The sequence below is a fragment of the Myxocyprinus asiaticus genome, chromosome 23, assembly GCF_019703515.2.
Source record: "Myxocyprinus asiaticus isolate MX2 ecotype Aquarium Trade chromosome 23, UBuf_Myxa_2, whole genome shotgun sequence".
Taxonomy (NCBI): Eukaryota; Metazoa; Chordata; class Actinopteri; order Cypriniformes; family Catostomidae; genus Myxocyprinus; species Myxocyprinus asiaticus.
Window position 1 is genome coordinate 28,001,764 of NC_059366.1, and position 24,134 is coordinate 28,025,897.

Consider the following 24,134-nt stretch of genomic DNA (forward strand, 5'->3'; position numbering starts at 1 on the left):
AACAGTGGTTAATTTTAGAATTCTGTTTGGTGACACTTGTATCACAGAAATAACACAATTCAGCTTTAAAAATGTATGAATGTAACAACATATCAAACCAATTATATGTTTTAAGGAGTAAAGCAAAACCATTTTTACATTTATTAGGTTTCAAATATTTGGACATTGTTTGGTTGTCAAACTTTGTGCAATATGTCCATAGTTAATGTGTAGAATTACACCTATGGTTTCTCTGCAAGGTGTAAACTTGAGGGGAACTGTCCACATCCATTCACTAAATATGTGACCAGTTGGTTGAAAGTAATTGAAGAAATGGTTCAGAAAGCGAGTAAATATCTAACATATTTTATTTGCAGATGCCACTTGGTTGGACATTTTGTATCTAATGCAATGACATTTAGACATTTTTACATTTGACTTCCTCTAAGTGCCTATAAGTTTCCAAATACTTTTTGGGGCCACTGTATATCATTCAAAAACATTTTTACAAGTGTATTTCACACTGATGTGATCCAGATATGTGAGTGGAAAGAGTGTTGAATAAATGTCTTGATGCCAGGGTGGCACGCACAACATCAAAACAGCCAGAGGACAAAAAAGTGGCATGGTGAATGAAAAGAGGCACACACTTTTCCAGTGAAAAGAGAAACCAAAACAAGTGTTTATTTAGCATAAAAGAATTGTAAAACAAAATGCTGACTGTCCAGTTAACACTTTTGACACTTTAAAGGTGAAGTGTGTAATTATTAACTATCAAATGTTGCCACTATTAAAACATTGCTTTGTTATTTGTTTTTGTTTTTTGAGCATCCCGACCAACCCGACAAGGCAACATTAACCAATGGCATGATCTGTTAGTCTGATCTGTGCCACAAATTCTACACTTCACCTGAAATTTAATGTAACATAATTATTTTACTTCATGCATATTTTACCATGCAGATATTTAACAACTGCTAGATAAATTTAAGAAAGGAGCACATTGTGTGATAAAGAATACAGATTTATGTATCAATATGAATAACTGCTTTAAAAAAAATAAGAAGGGAATGGAGAGAGTTTTGTGAGGAAAAAAAACAAAAAATGTGTGAAAGACTGAATACGGAGCTCTAAAATTGCACAACTGACAGAGTGACACAGCAGTGAGGAGGGAGGGCAGATTTTCCATCATACCATACATAAATGTCAGCAGAGAAAAGACACCAATCGTAACATGCAGGAAAGAATCCGAACCCAGACATAGCTCAGAGCCATACTCCACAGATCATAACTAAGATAAATTCCTGTGTTATATAAAGGCCTGAAGTGATTAAAGGGACGTGAGGGAGCACAAATAATGAGAAATAATCAGGCCCACACGGAATCTGTGCCTGCAGAAATTTCTATCGGAATTTCTATGCAGATTTCTATCGGAAAACCAACGATTATTTAATATTTTGGATAAATTGGTTACGCTTTCAGCTACCAATAGATGTGTAGACCTTTAAGCTTCATTTAAAGTGATACTGTGGGCCTTGAAATAATGCACCAATGCAGTTCCTGTAACATTACACCTTAAAGAACACATCATGGTCAAAATACACAATGACTGACAATAGTAATTGAGGCTGGATGGTTGACCTTCCACTGAAAGGTTTTTGGAAAAAGAAAAGAAAATTAAAAACAGGGTTAGAGACAGAGCAGAAAGAAAAGAGAAAATAAACAAAAGGACCAGTGAATATATGAGATCTTCTCTGTCTGCAATATCAGAAAACAACCTGGAGAAAGAAAAGACTTCACTTTAGGTCATGGTGGTTAAAATATTTGGGAAACTGCTTGTGGGTTTCCAACAGCAGCCAAAAGGAAGTAACTCATTTCTATAATATTGCAGGACCTCAATGTTTTGTAGATGTGTGTGTGTATTGTGTGTGCACATTTTCCTGGAGTAAATCTGGTTATCCAGCTAGAAGAGAAGGATACATTGTCCATTAGGAAGAGCTATTGTCCTCTGGGAGGCTCTTGCTCAGAATTCCTTCCGTGGAAACACATCATAAATATCTGCAAGTGTTTCCTTTGGCTCTAACAGAAGATAATAGTTATCAATGTAATCAATGCCCACCATATTGTTTATACTCTCTTCTTTCATTTAAAAATGAACATGGTTTTCATTGTGTAATTGACAGAGTTTTTGCAATTTGCAAATTATTCAGTTAAAGCTGATGATAACAAAGTACAGTAGGGTGCCAATGTTTTTCATACATACCTTTATATTATTAGTAAATGACAGACAAATAAGGGTTTGATATTAATAAAGAAACTGCGTCAGTGAATCTGATCTTTGAGCACTTTAAATGGGCTTATTACACGGCTCTCTGGAATACTTGATTGTCATTGTCAATGGTGAAGAATACGCGATTGGTCAATTGGTATTACTGTATATTTGACTGTTGTCCATGGCAACCAATCTCTTACATTATGCTAGTTTCATGTCTTTTGTATCACTGCAGTCTCTTCTTACATGATTAAATAATTCCATGAACTAAAAAAAAAACAAAACAATGTAATGGTTTTTATTTACTTACTTGGTAACTAGCCATGTAATAAGTGGGATAATGTACAGGCAGCCAGTCATTATCACAAAACAAACCCCTTCAGGATGATACAAGTCCCCTGTTGGGGTTTATTTTGCAAAAATGTCCAACAGATTGTACATTATCCCTTACATAAGAGTCAAGACAGGGCAAATCTTACATTAGGAAGAAAGTTCTTTTGTTTCCTTTAATAAATAGTTTACCCCAAAATAATAATTCTGTGATTATTTACTCACCATGTCACTGAAAACCCATATGACTTTCTTTATTCCGTGGAACACAAGAGGAGAAATTTTAAAGAAAATCAACATTGTTATTTTTTTCAGTTCAATGAAAGTGAATCAAAGTGAAGTGAGTCCCTAACATTCAGCCTAACATCTCCTTTTGTGTTCCATGTAAAGAATGTCATTCGGGTTTGTAACAACATGAGGGTGAGGTACAATTTTCATTTCTGGGTGAAATATTCCTTTAATGACCAACAATTTTAAAACATAAAAAAAGCTTTTAGCATGGATGCAGTTGAAGGTAGTGAAAAGTTTAGGTAAACAGAATCAACCTTCCGCATCATAAAATATATTCTATATTGAATTCTAATGGATGAACAAGTGCTGAGTTGCGGTTATTATCCTTAATGCTTGACTGATCACATGTGAGCTTACCTGTATCAGACTGGCTGCTGGGTTTCTCCTCTTCTCAAAGTGCTTCTGTCTGTGCTGCTCTTGGACCTTCAGTGCAAAGCCAGAGCCAAGAATACCCTACACCCACATCCACCCACAGTAAGAACACAAATGTCCATTATTACTAAGGTTCAATCCAGTGATTTGGACTAAGAGAGACTGAGAGTGTGCAGAAAGAGCTACAAAACACTTGACAAGAGTGAGCCAGACAGGGCACTCAGTGGCATTACAGCCACACATACTGTCAGTTCTCAAACACTTCATAAAAATTATCACAGTACAAACAGTCTCCCTGTCTAGGCTATTCAAATGGCTTTAGTGAATTTAAGCTTTTTCTTAAATTTTTTTTTTTTAAAAATCATCCAGATCATCCATCCCTCATAAGTAAGACCTCATGAAGGGATAAGAGAGGTCATGTGAAATAACCCAAATCAACTGTTTATCCTTGATCTCAGATTCACACTTGTATGCCATTCAAAGCATATTCATTCATTCATTCATTGACTGGGTTTAAATGCACAATCTTACAGTGATTATGCTAGTAAGCTGACAATATGTAAGGTCATGTAAAAGTCTTAAACATTGTTCTTTTTCAGGTAAAGAGATCATAAAAACACACATAGCTCACATAGATTTCTGCTCATTAGCCTGATTTTTTTCTGAATGTAAACACCTTTAATGGCTTATTTAATATGTCTGTTTACCTTTAGACCCCAAAACTAGAGACAAAACAGACTCTTTCAAAATATCATGTTTAAATATTGTCATGTGTCATCAGGTTTTTGTAATGCACTGATTTTTGATAGTTATCTATGTTTTGCTGTATCTGTGAACCATTTATTCATTCATTAATTTATTCATTAATTTGTTCATTCGTTCATTCATTCATCTTTATCCCTAGCTATCTACACTAATGCCAGCGTACTGTATGTCAGGTTATAGTTACTCACAGCAGGCAAAGCGAAGAAGGAGATGCCCAGCAAAGCAAAGCCTGCAGAGAGAAGTCGCCCCGTCCAGGTCTGAGGAGTTTTATCCCCATATCCAATGGTGGTGAGGGTGATCTGAAGAAAGACATGGGAATGTAAAGGGTCAACCTTTCTGTACTGTACTGTTTAAAAGCCAAGGAAGTCAAAGACATAAGGGTCATTTTGCTAAATATAAAGTCTTAATGCACCACAGACATACAGCATTGAACTGTATGTCTGATTTCTGTACAGAAGTGTACTTTAACACTCGACATATCAACCTTAATCAAGGAAGAGATGGAGTTACCACAACACACACTGCTTCTATCTACATAAATAGTTTTCATACTTATTATTGGTCAGACCACTCATAATTTTGCTTCATTAGACAGCTATTTTGATCTTTTTTCATTGAAATTAATTAGACTGCTGCTGTTAGGGAGTGAACCTAAATGAGCCGACTGCTCACTAGCTAAGAATTTCAACCAAATGTTTACGTAGATATACACTGGCAGCCAAAAGTTTGGAATAATGTACAGATTTTGCTCTTATTGAAAGAAATTGGTACTTTTATTCACCAAAGTGGCATTCAACTGATCACAATATATAGTCAGGACATTAATAATGTGAAGTAATTACTATTACAATAAAAAAAAAAAAAAAAAACTTAAAAACTTAAAAACTTAAACTACTTCAAAGAGTTCTCATCCAAAAATTCTCCACGTGCAGCAATGACAGCTTTGCAGATCCATGGCAATCTAGCTGTCAGTTTGTCCAGATACTCAGGTGACATGCCAGTCTATTGCATACTGTGGCAACTCAAAAACAAACACAGAGACAATGTTAAGCTTCATTTAACGAACCAAAATAGCTTTCAGCTGTGTTTGATATAATAGCAAGTGATTTTCTAGTACCAAATTAGCAATTTAGCATGATTATTCAAGGATAAGGTGCTGGAGTGATGGCTGCTGGAAATGGGGCCTGTCTAGATTTGATCAAAAATTTCTTTTTTTCAAATAGTGATGGTGCTGTTTTTACATCAGTAATGTCCTGACTATTCTTTGTAATCAGTTGAATGCCACTTTGGTGAATTAAATTTCCTTCTGAAACAGCCAAATCTGTACATTATTCCAAACTTTTGGCTGCCAATATATACATAACTGCAAATGACATTTTATCATATACAAACAGTTGAAGGGATAGTTCACAAAACAAACAAACAAACAACAAAAAAAAAAACTTCTATCATTTATTCAACCTCATATTATTCTAAACCTGTATGTCTTTCTTTTGTCCATGGAACATAAAAGGAGATGTAAATTAAAATGCAATAAATGTGGATTTTGACTGAGTCTCACATTGTGTCTTACATCTCCTTGTGTGTACCATGGAAGAAAGTAAGTCATACGTGTTTGGAACTATAAGAGGGTGAGTAAATAATGACAGGATTTTCATTTTTAGTTGAACTAACACTTTAATTAATCATTAAGCATTAATATTAGGTCAATCAATTTAAAATTTTCAGTCAAATAATTACATAATATGATGATTAATTAATCAAATTTATTGCAAGCATTTGTCTTAAGATGGTTATTTATATCTTCAGCTTTAGTGTGTCATTAGGAAAAATACATTTTAGACTCCCAAACATTACATTTGCAAATAGAAAAGATTTGAACAGAAGAACAGGGAGCCCTGCAACAGATGTCATGGCCCCCACAAAGCCCCCCACTGAACATTGTGTCAGTCTAAGATTACATAAAGAAACAGAAGCAATTGAGACTGCCTAAATAGATAGAAGAACTGTGGTGAATTCTCCAAGAAGCTTGGTACATCCTGTCTGCCAACAACCAAGAAAAACTGTGTCCAGGTTTACCTAGGAGAATTGGTGCTGTTTTAAAGGCAAAGGTGGTCACACCGAATATTGATTTAGCTTTTTTTTTATGTTTACTGGACTTTATATGACGTTAATTGATAAATGAAAATGATTTATGTTATTATTTTTGAAGACATTCTCACTATGCAAAATTTTTTACAAGTGCCTAAAACTTTTGCACGGTACTGTATATATTATATAAAAAGATATAATGATTAAATAATTATAAATACATATATTTAAATATAATGAATATAATAATTCAGATAATTAAAATACACTATTATTGTTACAGATAAGTGCAGCATTGACTAAGAGATACAAAAAGTGGCTTTAGAAGGCAATATATTGTTTACTTCCATATCACTGAACATAAGCCTATCATTGGCCAACAGTCCACAGAAATCCATTTTGCAGTTGAATTCGTCAATCTGTCTATGTAGGCTATGTGTACAAATGCATCAGATAAACATTTTTGGAGCATGTTTCTTTGGTTGTGTTGCATCATAAAAAGTATTTTTAGGACGCTGTGTAAAGTTAAACAGTTTGAAATAGAAAAACACGTCCGGACACCCCTGCATTTGGAGTTGCGCTCCGTCCAGCTGTTTAGATTGCAAGAACGCAAGAACTTCCTCATCTTGTGCTGTATGCTACTGTCAGTAAGTGAGGTTCTTGCCTGTACAGTTAGGTTGTGCTTTCTGCCCCCTGCTGACTGGGACTTGAAGGTGATACTTCAAGCTTGAATTGCTCGGTTGGTAGGAAAATTCCTTGGTTCTGGGGGCATGATTTATTGCATAAATGTTTTTTTACATATTATTTTTTAATATAATCAATCACACTGAACTGAATCAACAGCCCTGATTATATTAATTCGTTGTTAAATTGGTCGATTATTAATTAGAAGCAATTGGTCGATAATATATAATGTTTGTGATTTTTGCCAATTATAATTATTTTATTTATTTAGGTCTGTTTTTTTTTTCAGCAAATCAACCATTTAGGCTACATCTACATTAATCCTGATACATTTAAAAATTCATTCATTTTCGAAACGCTCTCTGTCCACATTGCCGTTTTCAAGCATTTTCAAAAAGTTGCTTGTCCACAATGAAACATATGAAACATTATGAAAACATAATCCCCTTACTGTGCATGGGAAAAATCGCCTTTGCATGTGCATTGTAAAATGCAATTTTCCTCGTGTTCCGTCGCCGCACACCGATTTCGAGTAAACTTCTCGTTGCCTTTGAAGGAATGCAATGTGAATGTTGTACAAAGTAAAATGTATCTTCAACAACGCTATCAAAGTGAATATCAGGCACAACAGTGCTGCTATAACATGGGCCGCCATCTTCATTGTTTTGGTTGAATGGACACATGACTGTGTCACATGACAACAAATACATCATCATTTTCAGATATATCCGTTTTCCCAGTCCACACTACAATGTGAAGACAGCGTTTTCCAATTACACTCCACTTGGGAGAACATTTTCAAATGCTAATTCTTCAACTCAAAGGCCACTAAAAAGGACATTCCTCAATAAAAGCCAAGTCAAGCTCCACTCTTATTAAACTCTACCCATTGTGCCATACCAAACACCCATAAACACTAGCTAAACCGAGCTGTTCTCTAAAGTTACGGCCACACAGACACACAGCGTTAGATCCATCTTATAACAAGATAAATACTTTGGTGGCTTTTCAAAAAAGGATCAGTCAAACATCTCGCGCTCATTTGCACACTCATAAGTGGGCGCTTTGGATTCTTGCAGGCAGGGGATACTTAAATAAAGCCCCGGCCAAAGCATATTCAACACATCCAGTAAAAGTGAGTGATTTGTCCAATCCAGAGAGTACTGTGGGCTTTCGCATTGAACCGAGGCAAGGACCAGGAGTGTGGGAGCTCACCCACCTAGTCAGACTCCTTTTCTCCCATTTTGCTCCTCTGAAGGCCGCCTGTCAACTCCAGACACTGGCTTGGGCTCGACCCAGAGTAAATACCGTGTGGCAGTGGAAGATTGGCCCACCGCTGATTTGTCTCAGTATCTGAGTTCTAAAGCAGGAGACTATACCTTCAGCTGACCTTACCTCACCTTTAAACTGCTTTTCAGTGCTTGGTGGGAGCTTAAAATGAGTCAGCTGGTGAGGAACCGTGACCAGTCATGCTGTTTGTACCACAACAACTAAATCTCTACACAGCTTATGGTTGTAACTCATATTACCTTTTGATTAATAAAATACAGTGGGACACAGGTTACACATAAAAAAAATAAATAAAAAATAAAAGATTTTTAAGGTGGAATGTGTAGAGCCTCATAAAAAAATGGAGGGGTAAGTACAAAAAGGCCCCATGAAATATGCGTGTCGCCATATTGTTTACATTGCAATGCAGCATGGGATTCGGAGTTCATCATCGCATAGAAGCATAGAAGGTTAAAAAAACCTAGCCCTTTCACTTTCCCAGCCCCAGAAGTGGTAAGAATGAGTGATGGATGGAATGGGAGGACGCTCAAGTAGACTAACTAGTTTAGATTCTTTGCTTGACTTCAGAAAACATTGTGGCAGCGCTGCATCAAAACAGGCAGCTTGACAGTAACAGCTTTATACTTTTATTTAGTGATTATTTGAATGTTTGTGACATAAAAAATTTAATATTGTGATATTGAAAAGACTATTTGAGCAGCTGATTTATTATGAAAACCTTTGCTGGTAAACAGCAGGATGAATGCAGATCGCACCAGTTTGATCGTACGCCTCTGAGCCCAGCCAAGTATAATCACACCAGTTTGATGGTACATGCGAAAGGGTTGGGGGCATATTGAAGGTCTTGTTACTTTATTTTAAAATTACCAATTGGCTTTAGTTATGTCACAGCTATGAAACATGATTTGCTACTTGTTAGTCAGTTGCAGTTGGAATTAGGGGGAGAGAGATTCTCATTTAAGACAAAATTTATTTGGACAAAATTACGTGTAGTGCAAGAGTAATCACTAGTCCATTTTCCCACCAGAGAAAGAAGCACATTTTAAATAATATATTTAATTGAAATTCAGCCCTTTCAGCCCTGAATTTGTAAGAATAAATAACATTTTGCTATATTAAAAATATAAAAAGATATGAACATATTGAATGAGAAGGGGCTAAGGAAGGGATAATGATGATGCAAAAGCCTTTAAAGTAAACTTACCGTACCCCACCAAAGAGCATCGGCGTATGTGGCGAACTGTGTGTTAAATTCTTTCTCCACCAAGTAGACTAGGAATGAAGAGAAGATCAGCACCAGGAAGCCAATGTACCAGGCGGTCACAAGCTCCTGAATGCAGACATTACAAAATAAAACATCCAACCAGTTAAAGTAATATTTTCAGAGATTTGACATATGTCAGGAAAATGTAATGCTTAAGCCTGAGAGGAGATCGAAACAAGTAACTCTGCTATTATATAGACCACAGTGATTCACTGCGGGGAACCATAATCTCTCCACTAAATGGTGGGTAACTGAGGGCCGAGGAAGTATGTGGTTTGGCTGCAGCCCGTGGCTGGAGTTTCAGCCCCAGCAGTGCTGGAGAGAGAGGTTGATTGTGGGGTCACATGTCTGACTGCAGATCAAAACTCACACGCGATGTTATGACCTGAGAACAATGTACTTTTTCTCATTTTAGCTTTAACCCTGGGATTCTTCCTCAATTCCAATTTTTTATGCACTAAGGATATATATTTGGATATATAGTGGAGACCAGGGCTGGATAGGTCATCAAAAAGGGCTATATCACAATAACTATAAGGTTAAATGTCCAATTGCACAAATATGTGTTTTCTCTGGCAGTGGTTTTGTATGTTGGTTTAAAAGACCTAGTTCAAACCCCCTTAGAATAATTTTTTTGTAAATTCTATCCTTTAAACAAAAATTCAATACAGCTGTTGGGTAAACAAGTGAACCCAATAAAACCACACTTGCATAAATTAAAGCAAGGCTCACCTATATAATGGCAGTAGATTTTAACCTAAAGGTTGAACCATTTTCTGGTCATGGATTTTTTTTTTTTTTTTTATAAATGTAAAGTTTTTACAAGGGTTTAGAATGTTTAAAATTGACACATTTTATGAATTACATGTTGTGTTTCATAATTGTTCTACTTCTTTTAGATTTTGCTGAAAAGCCTATAATAGGGCGTTTAATGGCAGGTTCCAGTGACAGCTTACCTCATATAGCAGAACACTTTGTCAAAAAAGGTCAATGTTTGTATAACTGTACTTTTTTTTTTTTTCCTGGACAATAATGGTGGAAATATTCAGTACCTTTTTTGTAGCCAAGACTTTAAGGTTTACAGCTGTACAGAAATTCTAGACTTTTAAAAATGAACCTACACTGAGAAATATTTACTGGAGTCGAAAGTAGCCCCGGTCTCCCATATTTCCAACAGCTACATCTGTAAATCCAACTGCATCAGTAAGAAATTGCACTGAAAATAGTATTCATGGTTTCTCCTGTAAGATCACCAACATATCATATCATACCTTGCTGTGAGCATAGACTACAGATCCCAGCAGTTTCCAGGTACCGCCTCGCCTGTCCATACGCACCATGCGCAGGATCTGTAAAAAACGAAGACTGCGAAGTGCAGACGTGGCGAAAATATTGCCCTGGCTACCAGCTGAAACCACAGCGATGGATGCAATAAGTACAATAATGTCTGTAACGTAAAGAAAGGAGACAGCAAGGGTTCAGGCATTATTTCTAGTCTTTTACACCTGTTACACAACAGAAATACTTCGATTATTGGCCAAAAAAAAAAAAAAAGAAAGATTGTAGAAATCATAGTTGCAGTCAGTCACTGATGAAATGGATTCCATTTAAAATAAAGCATGGAATAGTAGATGCATCAAAATATGCAATTTATGCCTTTTCTCACTGACTGACAGTCCCCTTTATCTCACAATAACAATACCACTCAGCTTTACATTAGCTTTGAAAATTTCACTAGCTTTTATTTTAATATCACTTTGTATTTTGAATTTCAATTGCAGTTAAGTTTGAATTAATTATAATTGTACATAAAGAGGTCTTATTTTGTTTGAATTTTTGCAAAATTATAATTTTTGTTTTTGTTTTTATTTACAGTAGTCACCTATGCCTGACAATACACTTTACACTTAAACTCCAAAAAATGCAACAAGGAAATCTCAAACTGATGGCAGCATCATGTCTAATTGGGTTGTTCTTTTTTGACAGAACACAGATAGTCTAATGTCAGACAAGGAAGGTGTAACAAAGTTCTTGGGATGGGGTGCAAGGAGGAAGCGGGATACGGCGTAATTAAACTCAAAAAGGTAATTTATTTTCACAATAACTCAAACAATTCGCTTTTCAGCGCAACTCAGCACACGCTCTTTCAGTGTGTATCTGTGAGTAGCTCTCCCCCCTCACTGGCGTCCCGCTCACTTTTAAAGCCTGTCTCCACTCTCACTGCAATAACAAACAGCTGTTAGAGACAATCATTGCCAGGTGATGATCCTTACCATTCTCATCTCCTGATCTCGCTCTCCATTCACAAGCCGGCGCTCAACCACACCCCCACCACTACATAACCCCATCACCCGACTCAGGCCAAGGAGCCATCTGGCCTGCCCAGTACCCGCCCCCCCCCATTTCTGGAGAGAAAGTCCGCAACAGCCATCTGCACCCCCGGTCTGTGGACCACCTCAAACTTAAAAGGCTGAAGAGCCAGATACCAACGGGTGATCCACGTGTTGGTATCCTTCATGCGATGGAGCCACTGGAGCGGGGTGTGGTACGAACAGAGGGTGAAAGCCCGTCCCAGGAGGTAGTACCGGAGGTTGAGGACTGCCCACTTGATGGTCAGACATTTCTTCTCAACGGTGCTGTACCTTGCCTCTCTCGCCGACAGCTTCCAGCTGATGTAAAGCACCGGGCGCTCCTCCCCCTCAACCACCTTGGACAACATGGCTACCAACCCCCTGTCTGATGCGTCGGTCTGTACAACAAAAGGGAGAGAAAAATCAGGAGCATGTTACAAAGGCCCACCACAAAGCTCAGCTTTCACCTGCATAAAAGCCTGCTGGCTCGGCTCCAACCACTGGACCGGGTCTGGGGCTTCTATTTTAGTGAGATTGGTCAGTGGGCTGGTGACGTCCGAATAATTAGGCACAAACCTCCTATAATAGCCAGCCAGCCACCCCCAGGAACTGTCTTATCTCCTTTTTGGTCTTGGGTCTTGGGCAGGCCGCAACCGCTGCGGTATTATCAATTTGGGGATGCACCTGCCCATGTCCCAAGTGGAACCCCAGATATCGTACCTCCACCTGTTCAATTGCGCACTTCTTGGGGTTTGCCGTGAGTTCCGCCCATCGCAGCAACCTCAGAACCGCCATCAGATGCTGCATATGCTGCTGCCAGTCATTACTGTACATAATAATGTCATCCAGATAGGTGGGGGCGTATGCAGAATGTGGTCTAAGGACTCGGTCCACAAGGTGCTGAAATGTACCCGGGGCCCCAAACAAACCGTATGGAAGGGTCACAAATTGGTGTAAGCCAAACAGTGTGGAGAAGGCTGTTTTCTCATGAGACATTGGTGTTAAGGGGATCTGCCAATAACCTTTTGTTAAATCCAGTATCAAATAAAAGCGAGCCATGCCCAACCGATCGATCAGTTCGTCAATACAAAGCATTGGCTACGTATCAGATTTAGACAATGCATTGACCTTTCTATAATCCACACACAACCGGACCGAGCCGTCGCTCATCGGAACCAGCACCCCCGGGCTGGCCCAGTCACTGTGGGATTCTTCTATTACCCCCATATCGAGCATGGCCTTTAATTCTTCTCAAACCACATTTTTGTGCTCGGGTAATCGGTAGGGACAACTGCATACCACTACCCATGGGTTGTTTCGATATGGTGTTTATGAGGTACGTACGACCGGGAGGGGACGAGAACACGTCCGACAATTCTCTTTGCAACTGGGCCACATCCGTGACTTGCGACGGTGAGAGGTGGTCTCCGCAAGTGACTGGGGTGCCACAATTGGCTTTTAAGTTCACCTCCGGCCCGAGCTCCTCCCTCTCCGGTACCCGTCACCAAAGCCATGGGGACCACCACCCTCCACGGTTTTAAGAGGTGGTAAATTTGCCGTGCTCCACCCCATCCGTTCGTTTAACCTCATAAATGACTTCCCCGACTCGCCGTGTGACCTCAAATGGCCCTTGCCACTAAATTAGAGCTTGATGTGGGTAGTAATACAAGGAATTTATCTCCCTATATAAATTCGCCTTGGCCGAGCTCGCCTGTTATACAGCTGGGACTGACGTTCTTGAGCCTGTAGCAAATTCCCCTGTGATAGGTGTGCCTATGTGTGGAGTTTTGCTCTCAGGTCAAGAACGTATTAAATTTCATTATTGCTGTTTGAAAGTCCCTCCTCCCAATTTTCCCTCACGACATCGAAGACACCGAGGCTTAAGCCCATACAATAACTCAAATGGGGAGAAACCCGTGGGGGCTTGTGGGACCTCTCAAACTGCGAATAACAGGGGTTCAAGCCACTTATTCCAACTCCGAGCATCTTCGTGCACGAACATACATTCCACCACAGAAGGTTATTTTTAAATAAGAAAACTAATTTTTCTCTGAATTTTATTGAGTTTTTGTTTGTGCACATTTATATATAAACACACACACACACACACACACACACCGATCAGTCACAACATTAAAACCTCCTGCCTAATATTGAGTAGGTCCCCCTCGTACTGCCAAAACAGCGCCAATCCGCATCTCAGAATAGCATTCTGTTATATATACAGGATAATGCACCCTGCCACACTGCAAATATTGTTCAGGAATGGTTTGAGGAACATGTTATATATATATATATATATATATATATATATATATATATATATATATATATATATATATATATATATACACTACTGGTCAAAATTTTTGAAACACTTGACCGAAATGTTTCCCATGATCTTAAAAATCTTTTGATCTGAAGGCGTATGCTTAAATGTTTGAAATTAGTTTTGTAGACAAAAATATAATTGTGCCACCATATTAATTTATTTCATTATAAATCTAAAATTTAATTAAAAAAAAAAGTTTTTGAAATTGATGACTTGGACCAAATAATAAAGAAAAGCAGCCAATAAGTGCCCAGCATATAGATGGGAACTCCTTCAATACTGTTTAAAAAGCACCCCAGGGTGCATTATCCTGCTGAAAGAAGCCACTGACATCAGGGCATACCGCTGCCATGAAGGGGTGTATGTGGTCTACAACAATCTTTAGGTAGGTGGTACGTGTCAAAGTAACATCCACATGAATGCCAGGACCTAAGGTTTCCCAGAAGAACATTGCCCAGAGCATCTCACTGCCTCCGCCGGCCTGCCTTCTTCCCATAGTGCAGGGGTGTCAAACTCAGTTCCTGGAGGGCCACAGCCCTGCAGAGTTTAGTTCCAGCCCTGCTCCAAAATGCCTCCTTGTAATCTTCAAGCACTCCTGATGACCTTGATTAGCTGTTTCAGGTGTGTTTAATTAGGGTTGGAGCTAAACTCTGCTGGACTGTGGCCCTCCAGGAACCGAGTTTGACATCCTGATAGTGCATCCTGCTGCCATCTCTTCCCCAGGTAAATGACGCATACGCACCCGGCCGTCCACATGATCTAAAAGAAAACATGATTCATCAGACCAGGCCACCTTCTTCCATTGCTCCATGGTCCAGTTCTGACACTCACATGCCCATTGTAGGCGCTTTCGACGGTGGACAGGGGTCAGCATGGGCACTCTGACCGGTCTGCGGCTACACAGCCCCATACGCAGCAAGCTGCAATGCACTGTGTGTTCTGACACCTTTATATCATGGCCATCATTACGTTTTTCAGCAATTTGTGCTACAGTAGCTCTTCTGTGGGATCAGACCAGACGGGCTAGCCTTCGCTCCCCATGCTCATCAATGAGCCTTGGGCGCCCATGACTCTGTCGCCGGTTCACTCCTTGTCCTTCCTTGGACCACTTTTGGTAGGTATTAACAACTGCATACTGGGAACACCCCACAAGACCTGCCATTTTGGAGATGCTCTGACCCAGTCGTCTAGCCATCACAATTTGGCCCATGTCATAGTCGCTCAGATCCTTACGCTTGCCCATTTTTCCTGCTTCCAACATATGAAATTCAAGAACTGACTGTTCACTTGCTGCCTAATATATCCCACCCCTTGACAGGTGCTACACATATATACAGTATATATATATATATATATATATATATATATATATATATATATATATATATATATATATATATATATATATATATATAAATTGTTTTTATTTTTTTTATTTTTTGCAAACACACTTTTTTATTATTTAACAAAAATATTTGGTCACTGATATTTTTGGTCCTCATAATAGTTTTCAGTAATGATAATAACCATGGCTAGAAACCAAACATCTGAGACATCAGGGACAAAGATATTTCAATAATTAATTTAACTTGTCTGTTATGTCTTTCTCCAAGAGAGACAGAGAGAGAGAGAGAGAGAGAGAGAGAGAGAGAGAGAGCAGAGAAGCCACAGCCTTACAGAACAGCATACTCTAATTCTTCAGTGTACCTCTTTAGCTCCCAGCATGTCTTAACTAGGGACAATATTGTTCTTTACTCAAATCACCTCTGTCATATTTTCCTGCTGAATCTTAAACTTGAGATTTGAAGATTGTTCTTCTTTGTCACACACGGCAAAGGTGGCCTCCTAATTGTCTGGGTTTTTGTTTTTTTGTTTTTTATTCGAAACTCGCGACTTTCAAATTTCTACAATGTGAAAAAAGAACACTGAGGAACACAAGCAGATGGGAATGAGTGGAGCAGATTTATGGATCTTGAGAACAGAAGTAAAACTAAAATGTGGAAATCCAAAAATCATAACAGTTGTGCCTAAACCAATATAAGTCTGACTTGCTGCTGGCAATTCTCACGCAGACAGTGCTGCTAAGCATTATGGAAGTGTAAGGGTGATGTAAAGGTGGAAATGTGCTTGTTAAGTTCAGCATTGTTGGCTGGGCAAGGAGTCTTGTGAATCATGTGTGTTCAGAGACCAATGTTTTCCAGGTTCAAATGTGATGTGCGGTCACATCATTTTTTAAAAGATAGCTGAAGTATAAGAAAGCTTCTAAATCATGACACACTGGCCATTTTAAAATCTTCCTTTAAAAAAAAATAAAATAAAAAAAAAATAAAAAAAATTCTAACTGAACTTTCCACACTAACTTTAAAATGTTCAATTTTGGTTTTCATAAAATGGCAGTATTGAAATATCCCTGATTAAAGTTGCTAATGATCACAAAATGTGTCCAGTATAATTTTCTTTGTTTTTTCCATTTAATAATTACTCAGCTGAAACTGACATAATGTGCAGGGATCCTCAAGGATGCATGTGTTATATCTCTTTAATTCAAATGAATACTTGTGTTACTCATCTTTACGTAAGTGTAGGGGTCATTTGATCATTTGATATTTATGCTTGAGAATACAACATAATTATTCTGTATAACCCAAGCATTCAATTGTGTCTTTAATCAAATTAAATTCTGTTAAATTCAGATTTCTAATTAAGCCAACTTTTTGACAGTCATCTCAATGCCAAATGTGACCCAACTGACCTGAATTCACTCTCATAAATAATTTATTTAAATTCTTGTTTATTTTTAATTTACTGAATTAATTAGCTTTTGGTCTTTAAATATTTGCCATGTTACATATATGGAAAAAAATATTACATTGAATATAGATGAATATGAATATAGAAATATAGAACATAGAAATTAATATTTTTATACTGTATTAATGCCTCGATATACTTCCAACGAAATCAAAGAACAAACAGGTGTAACATCATTTTGAACAAAATATGGCCAAAAAAAAGGTGTTTTTGCGTTCGTTTCAGTGTTTCGTAACAACTCGCTGGGGCAGACTATTAGGAAATGCTAAACACCTTCTTACTCCCATTGGTCCACATCGTCGTTTGGTGTGACCAGGAGCTCCACCTACCTTGAGGCCAATGGCTAATTTTGTTTATGTTGTTCAGTGAGTCAAAGTCAGTCAACATGAACACATCGATGTACATAGTTATTAGCGAGCTGGTGCAAATGTACCTACATCTGAACAATCGTTCACTTAGAGACATTTTCCAAGACCAAGTCATGTGATTTTTTTTTTTTTGTCTACTAAAGGAATGAATTCTTCTCAAATACTCTCAAGTGCCCATTCACTCATGTGCCGTCTGCAGCAAAAGCCATTCACACATCTGTCTAAAGTAAGATATGCCTCTGTCATCATTGTTTTATCTTTGTTCTGCACATTAACACTTTTATACACTCATCTTATCAGTGTCACAAGAAATTAAAAGAGTTTAACTGGCGCATATTATGGCCACATGTTAGCACATTAGCGTCAAGAATTTGTAATGTAAACAAGATTTATACCAAATACCAAATACATTTTCTACTGCATATATTACTTAAAATCATCATCGAGTGGTTAAAACAGCTTCTTTTACTGACCTCATGTGAATTCTACTCTGAATGAGGCATAAAGTCATTGATAACATATTTTAAAGGTTTTACATGTAGCGTTCTCATATTTAAATGTACTTCTAAATGCCTCCCACATCAGTGTGGCAGGTGTCTGAATGCGTATACCGTTGCTCTGTTTAGAACTTCTTTTTACTCCTGAATGAAGAACAAAGAAGAACTTCTATGGAAGTATATCGAGGCCTTTAGTCTGCTGGCAGAACAGATTATAAAGGATGTGGTTAATTAGCACATTAAAGTCAGTGTGCTTCATTAAGGGAATAAGGGCTATGTAGTATTCAAATATCTTTGCAATATTTGTAATGGGATATGCTAAATAAATGTCTGGAGCAGGGAGGGGAATTGGTGCTCTTTGTTTTCTGTCTAATAATTTAGAGTTAGTCACTGTGCTGATGGGACTCTGATGGAGCTCTGTCTCTTAATAATTGGAGAAGAGGCTCAGCGCATGACACACAACACACACTGATAAATTCACATTGCAGCCTGAAATTACCCTCATACATCACAATACCACATACCACACATAATAAATATAAATAGCATTGGCTAGTTATTGCCTGTAATCTCTCTCCTCATAGGGAATTAAAAGAGAGCTCATGAAGATCTTGCAGTCATTATGTACATTTAGGTCAGTAATCAATCCAGCGCAGAGATGCTATCATTACCCCATCCGTCAATATCCTTAACAACATGGCAATCATCCATCATCCTGTACAAACACACACATACTGTACACACTCACAGAACACATGGTTATTATCTTACCGATGACACAGAATGGTTTTCTAGCGAAGCGCAGTCGACCTTGCCATCCCCTGTAGCGACAGCAGCATCCAGCTGACCAGATGCGAATGATGTACTCCAGACCAAACACAACAATCATCACAAACTCCTGTAAAACAAAAATGTACACAAACCCCTCTCATGACATCATCAGTACAACAATTACACCGGAAAGCACGCTCACACATACATGTTTTACATCTTAGATTTAGTATATAAATATTATAGGTGCTTCTACAATTAGAGGAATTTTTCTGTCCCCTAGAAAGATTTTAGAGGAGAGAAAATGTTTGCTTGTTTTTTTTTTAATGAATAACTTTAATTACTTTCCACAAGATTCTGTCCCCTGCCCAGATTTTTTAACTTGCACTCTTCATAAATATATTTAAAAAAAAGTGTTACAATCAGTGTATAAGAACATATTTAATAAATTATAATATTGGTAACATATGAACTAATATACATGTATTATCATTGTTATAATAATAATAATAATAATAATAACTTTTTGAAACAAATTGAATTATTATTATTATTATTATTATTATTATTATTATTATTATTATCATAATAGTGGTTATGGCCCAGCTGTTTTGTTCTGATATACTGTACACTAACACACAGCATATGTTGGAATCAATGAGCAGGCATTGCCTATATGGTTATTAATTAAAGCTTTCTCATTAACAAAATATAATTTAATAACTTTTCTTAAAATTAGAGATGGCATATGAATTGCCTGAAAATCAAATCAGTTAATCTTAAGTAATTAAACAAAACATTCTGTAGAGTGAGACAAAGACATGAAAGCCCCCAACAGTGAGGGAGAGGGCAATACAGAATTCTCAGAAGACATTTTTTTTTTTTTTCAAACTATTCTAAAAGATGACCCTTATTGCAATGCGTACAGTATGGCTGTACAGTTTCCATGGCTATCCACACTCTGGTTCATCACAGGAGGCTGCGGTCATGTCTAGTTAACATACAGTAATGACCCTCTCAGCTATTCCATCATTGCCACATTTCTTGGCCCCTGCTAATTGCACTGTTACATAAACACCAGCTGAGTTCACCAAGGGTTTCACCTGATTAAAACATCTGTCTGCACAAAGAGTTTAAAACACAGAGAAACTGAACTCCATGCCTTCACACCATTTACTGACAGTAAATTAAAACTGCTCACTAATGCTATAGTATGTGTGCTTACAATCAGATATAGAATTAGGTAATAAATAGGAACTTAAAGGTAAAGTGTGTAATTTCGGTGCTACTTGTATCACCTAATGGATTTGCTTTCAAAAAAGTTTCCCAAACCCCCGTCTTATATTGGCTGGACAATCAAATAGTTCCGTCCCAAACTCACACCCTTGGTTGAGCCAAAATTGCTGTGTCAGGCTAGCTGTGACACTCTAACAAAAAAGCAATGTTTTAATAGCACCACAGAGTCACTGTGTTGAATTTTATGTGGAAATCAACCAACCAATTGCTTACTTATAATTGACTTGTAAAAAGAACATTTCATATTTTGGATATAATTTGCATCTCATAGACCATTTTATTGAATGATCTATCAAATTATCATGTTTATATCCAAACATCTGGACATTTTTTGCAGCTGTTGATGGACAAATCAACAAACATATTCTATGTTACCCTCACTTCTGAGGGGCAAGAGGCCTGGGATAGGCTTTAAACTGGCCTGTCCTGATGCACCGTGACAATCGAGCTGGGTTTCCCATGGCTTGACACAATACTGTATGCTTATCCTGAGCACTATATGATACTGGATGCTGTGCAGGTCCTGCTTTCCCACCAGTGGGGGAGGAGCCATCCTCCCTGCTTTCTGGTCAGTTCAGGGTTTCTGATGAACGAATGCACACCTCTCAAGACAAACCATTTAACTGATACTAGAATACCTTGGCCCGCACTTCCAGGATTCTAGTAGGACGGAGGTGTTATATCACTAAAAGAACCATGGTGCTTTGATCCCATTAACCAGCAAAACATCTCAATTCAAGGATGAAACCAGCTCTAAATAATACAACTTGGATCAAGTGGCAAAATCTTAGTGATTATCTTTAAACGTGAACAAGGATTCCCTCTTTGTAGGGATCTTTGAAAACCCGGTCAGAGAACAACATTGACATTGAATAACTTGTTTTGAAAAGTTAGTTAACTCAATGTAGCATTGTGTTTCAGGTGTGTATCTTGGTTCTACATAGAGATTGCAAGACTGCTCATTTTTAGAATAGTAGTCAGAATAGTAGTTGACTAGTTGGCGGGTAAATTATTACCTTATGCAAATGACTCTCAATAGCTCATACATCTTCAGCAGTCTTTGGTGTCCACGAGCACTGATTGGAGAGAAAGTCAATGTAGCTAAAATGATGCAGGTAAGAAATGAAGTGTGCGTGCCTGCTATAAACAAAGCTTAAACCAGTCTAAGATGATTTGTAGGTCTAAAATTATTTAAGCTGGTCTCCTAGCCTGGCCAAGCTGATATTCAGTTGGTTTTGTTGGACAGCAACTAGTCTTTAAACCTGAACAGAAGAAAGATGCAAGAAAACAAAACAAAACAATCTCTAAAATCAGACAAAAGACCAGTCAGACCAAGATGGGAGACTAGCAAAGACCAGCAAACCAGTTTAGGCTGGAATACAAAGCGAATGCACAATAACAGTTACAGTACCTACCACTAACTTATAGTTTCTGTCAGCCTCTGAGTAACACTTGATTAGTTTCAGGGCGCAACTCAATATTTTTGGTACACTCAATGAACAAATCCCATCTCAGATGTCCACAACAATGCAGTTTGCTTATAACTTTCTTTGTGAATACCAAAGTTCTCCGGATTTACTTTATTTTCACCTTTGCGTAATTCCAAATACAATATATTTGGCTATTACAGTTTACTAAACAAAATTAATGTAACATGGTTACACTAGGACATAGATTGTGGATAGAAAATGTCCTTGAACGCTCACCATTTATAGGACAAGTGCAACCCAAGACAAGTCGACACAGACCCAATGCATCAAAGAATGGCAGAACTAATCGACGAGTCAGTGCAACCCATTCTCCATGGGCTATTATTGGATGTGTGTTTGTGCATGTCTCACCAGTATGAAGAGACAGTGATTGGAGAGCTCTGTATGAGCAGGGATGGTGGAGAACACAGACAGAACCAGACAGCCAAACACCAAGGTGAACCTGCCAGTGGAAAAAAAGCAAAAATGAAACATTAGTTTTCAGTCTGTGCTATGCAGCTGTTGTCCCTGATGAAAAGATTGAAAAATATTCAGAGGTTATAAGCAGAATGTTAAGCCTCAGTCAACATTTACTTTCATTGTATGGAAAAGATACAATGAAAGTGAATAGTGACTGAGGGTGTCACCCCCTAACATTTGGTCTAGCATCTCCATGGAAGATAGTCATACAAGTATAGAAAAACATGAGTGTGAGTAAATGATGACAGAATTGTTATTTTTGGCTGAACAACTCTTTAAGCAGCCTGGAAGGGACACCAGCATCCAAAACACAGCATTTGCTGGGCTATTCAGCTGGAATAACTGTATATCTTTCTGTAACTGTGAGCTGAAATGAAACGTTTCTTTTTCTGTGATGTAAAAGCACCTTAATAAAATCCCCAGGATAAAGCCCATTAAAGACCCTCCACTGATTTTGTGAGCTTTCAGAGTGGCATTAGATCACAATCAAATCCAGTGGAGCTTTTAAACAGTTCTTTTAGCGACTTTCCAGTAAACATAACGGATCTGAATGGAATGATGTGCACATACACACACTCACACAAGGCCATCTTCTATTGCAAATAATCCCTTCCAACATCATTAAAACTGCAGAGTTTTGCTAATGATGGATGTGTGTCTTGTATGACTCTGTTACATCGCACACCCTCCAGCTCTCTACCACTGTCTGAGAGCTATTTACAGGAAGAATACATACATTCTCATCACTTTCTTCATTCCCCTCTCAGGTGCAGTACACTGTATCTGCTTCCTTATCGCTCTCTCGTCTCTCTCTTTCCCTTCTGCTCTCACCCTGTATAAACAGGCCATTAAGAGCATTGGCCTGAGGTGGTGGAGAACAGAGATGGACTCTTCATTTTCAGAAACAGATGCTGTTTTTTCAGGCATAGAGCGCTATGCGGTTGTGTGCAGTCTGAGAGAACTAGCAGACAGTCCAGCATACATTGTCTCTGGGAGTCTAGATCTTACATTCAACCTTCTCTCCAAGAGTTCACCTTTCTGCCCCACTACCTTTTTGGCTACTGTACCTTTAATACTTCTATATGTAAATGACCTTAAGTAACTACAGTAGAAATGGACCGATATACAGTACATACAGTAGACCAGGCCAATATCTGGCCATTTTAAGAATATCTGCAGATAGCTATTAATGGATAATTACTGTTTTGAATTTTGAGTAAATATTGTGTAAATGAGCATTTCATTTCTGCAATTTTCTGTACAACAATTTTGCTATCCTTAAATTATATTACATATTGGCATTCTGTTGGCCAACAGTTCTCCAGATATCGGTATTGGCATTGGCCATTAACAAATCCATATTGATCGCCGACTGATTGAGATTTCTCTTAAACTATTGAGATTCCTGAATGACACATTTGCATCCTACAGTGCATTTTATAAATATTCTAAGTTGACTAGGGAGGGTTCTTTGCATTGTAAATATTAAAGTATATCTATATACTACACTGAATGCTTTTCATACTTTGACACAAAAATCTCTGTATTTTCTAATTTATTAAAAATAATTCTAAATACCATTTACAATTAAAATACCATTCTGCAATTGCACACAACAGCACAAAAGCAAACACAGTAACTACACACAGAAAACAATGGAGAACAAAATGGTTGAAACTAAAACATTTATCAATGAAAGTGAAAAAAAAAAAAAATGGCTGTTGAGGATTTTGTATTTAATGCAATTTTTCATTTTTTATTATTTGAATCTGAGCATAGTTGAGTCAAACCTGTCTGTCACAGGACAGATCATAGTCTAAGACAGTGGTTCTCAACTGGTTTTGCTTCAGGACCCAGATTTTACCTTGGACATCAAGTGGCAACCCACCATATAAAAAATAAATAAATAAAAAAAACTAGCACTGCCCCTAATAGTCGACCAAACGTTAGTCGATGAGAAGAGTTTTGGTCGACCAAGCTTTGATTGGTCAGTTGGAAAAATTCAAATGAAACTGGAAAAAAATTAAGTGCAATTAAAATGTGTGTTAAAAAGATGGCTTTACAACAGTTGTAAACAGTGGCAAAGAACCTACTTCATCTGTGCATTCTCTACCGGTCGGGTATTTCGTTGTCCAGGAAAATACATCATGTGTGTGAATACATTTGTTTTGTTCCCTCCTTCACGATATATATATATATCGCAATATCCAATTACATCGGCAAAACCCGGGCTGAGGGATCAGTGAATATTCTTGCTTTAGTGATTTTGCATTGAAAATGTAATTAATTTATTTAAAAAACAAAAAACTTAAATCAAATACATTTATAAATTCAAATTGCACTCCAAACGAAACGAAAAAGCAATAAAAATAAAAATAAAATGTATATATAAGTAACCACCTTTCCATTTACTGTCAAGCA

At 37.7% G+C, this 24,134-nt stretch overlaps 1 protein-coding gene across 16 annotated transcripts in view; it reads right to left on the reverse strand.

Annotated features, from left to right (window-relative positions):
* LOC127414338 (potassium voltage-gated channel subfamily KQT member 5-like) overlaps positions 1-24,134 on the reverse strand; it is a 208,564-nt gene that overhangs the window by 23,878 nt on the left and 160,552 nt on the right. For 15 of the 16 annotated variants that reach the window (XR_007892781.1, XM_051652267.1, XM_051652270.1 and 12 more), the window contains exons 2-7: positions 21,606-21,696; positions 18,469-18,595; positions 10,610-10,785; positions 9,279-9,404; positions 4,198-4,308; positions 3,230-3,325 (exon numbers count right to left, since the gene is read on the reverse strand). Coding sequence is in view for 15 of the 16 variants with exons in the window: in XM_051652267.1 (XP_051508227.1) it covers positions 3,230-3,325; positions 4,198-4,308; positions 9,279-9,404; positions 10,610-10,785; positions 18,469-18,595; positions 21,606-21,696 (727 nt within the window). In the remaining variant the exon portion in view is untranslated. Of the gene's footprint in view, positions 1-3,229; positions 3,326-4,197; positions 4,309-9,278; positions 9,405-10,609; positions 10,786-11,611; positions 11,661-18,468; positions 18,596-21,605; positions 21,697-24,134 lie in introns of those variants that run through there. The other variant, XM_051652277.1, reaches the window with a different exon arrangement.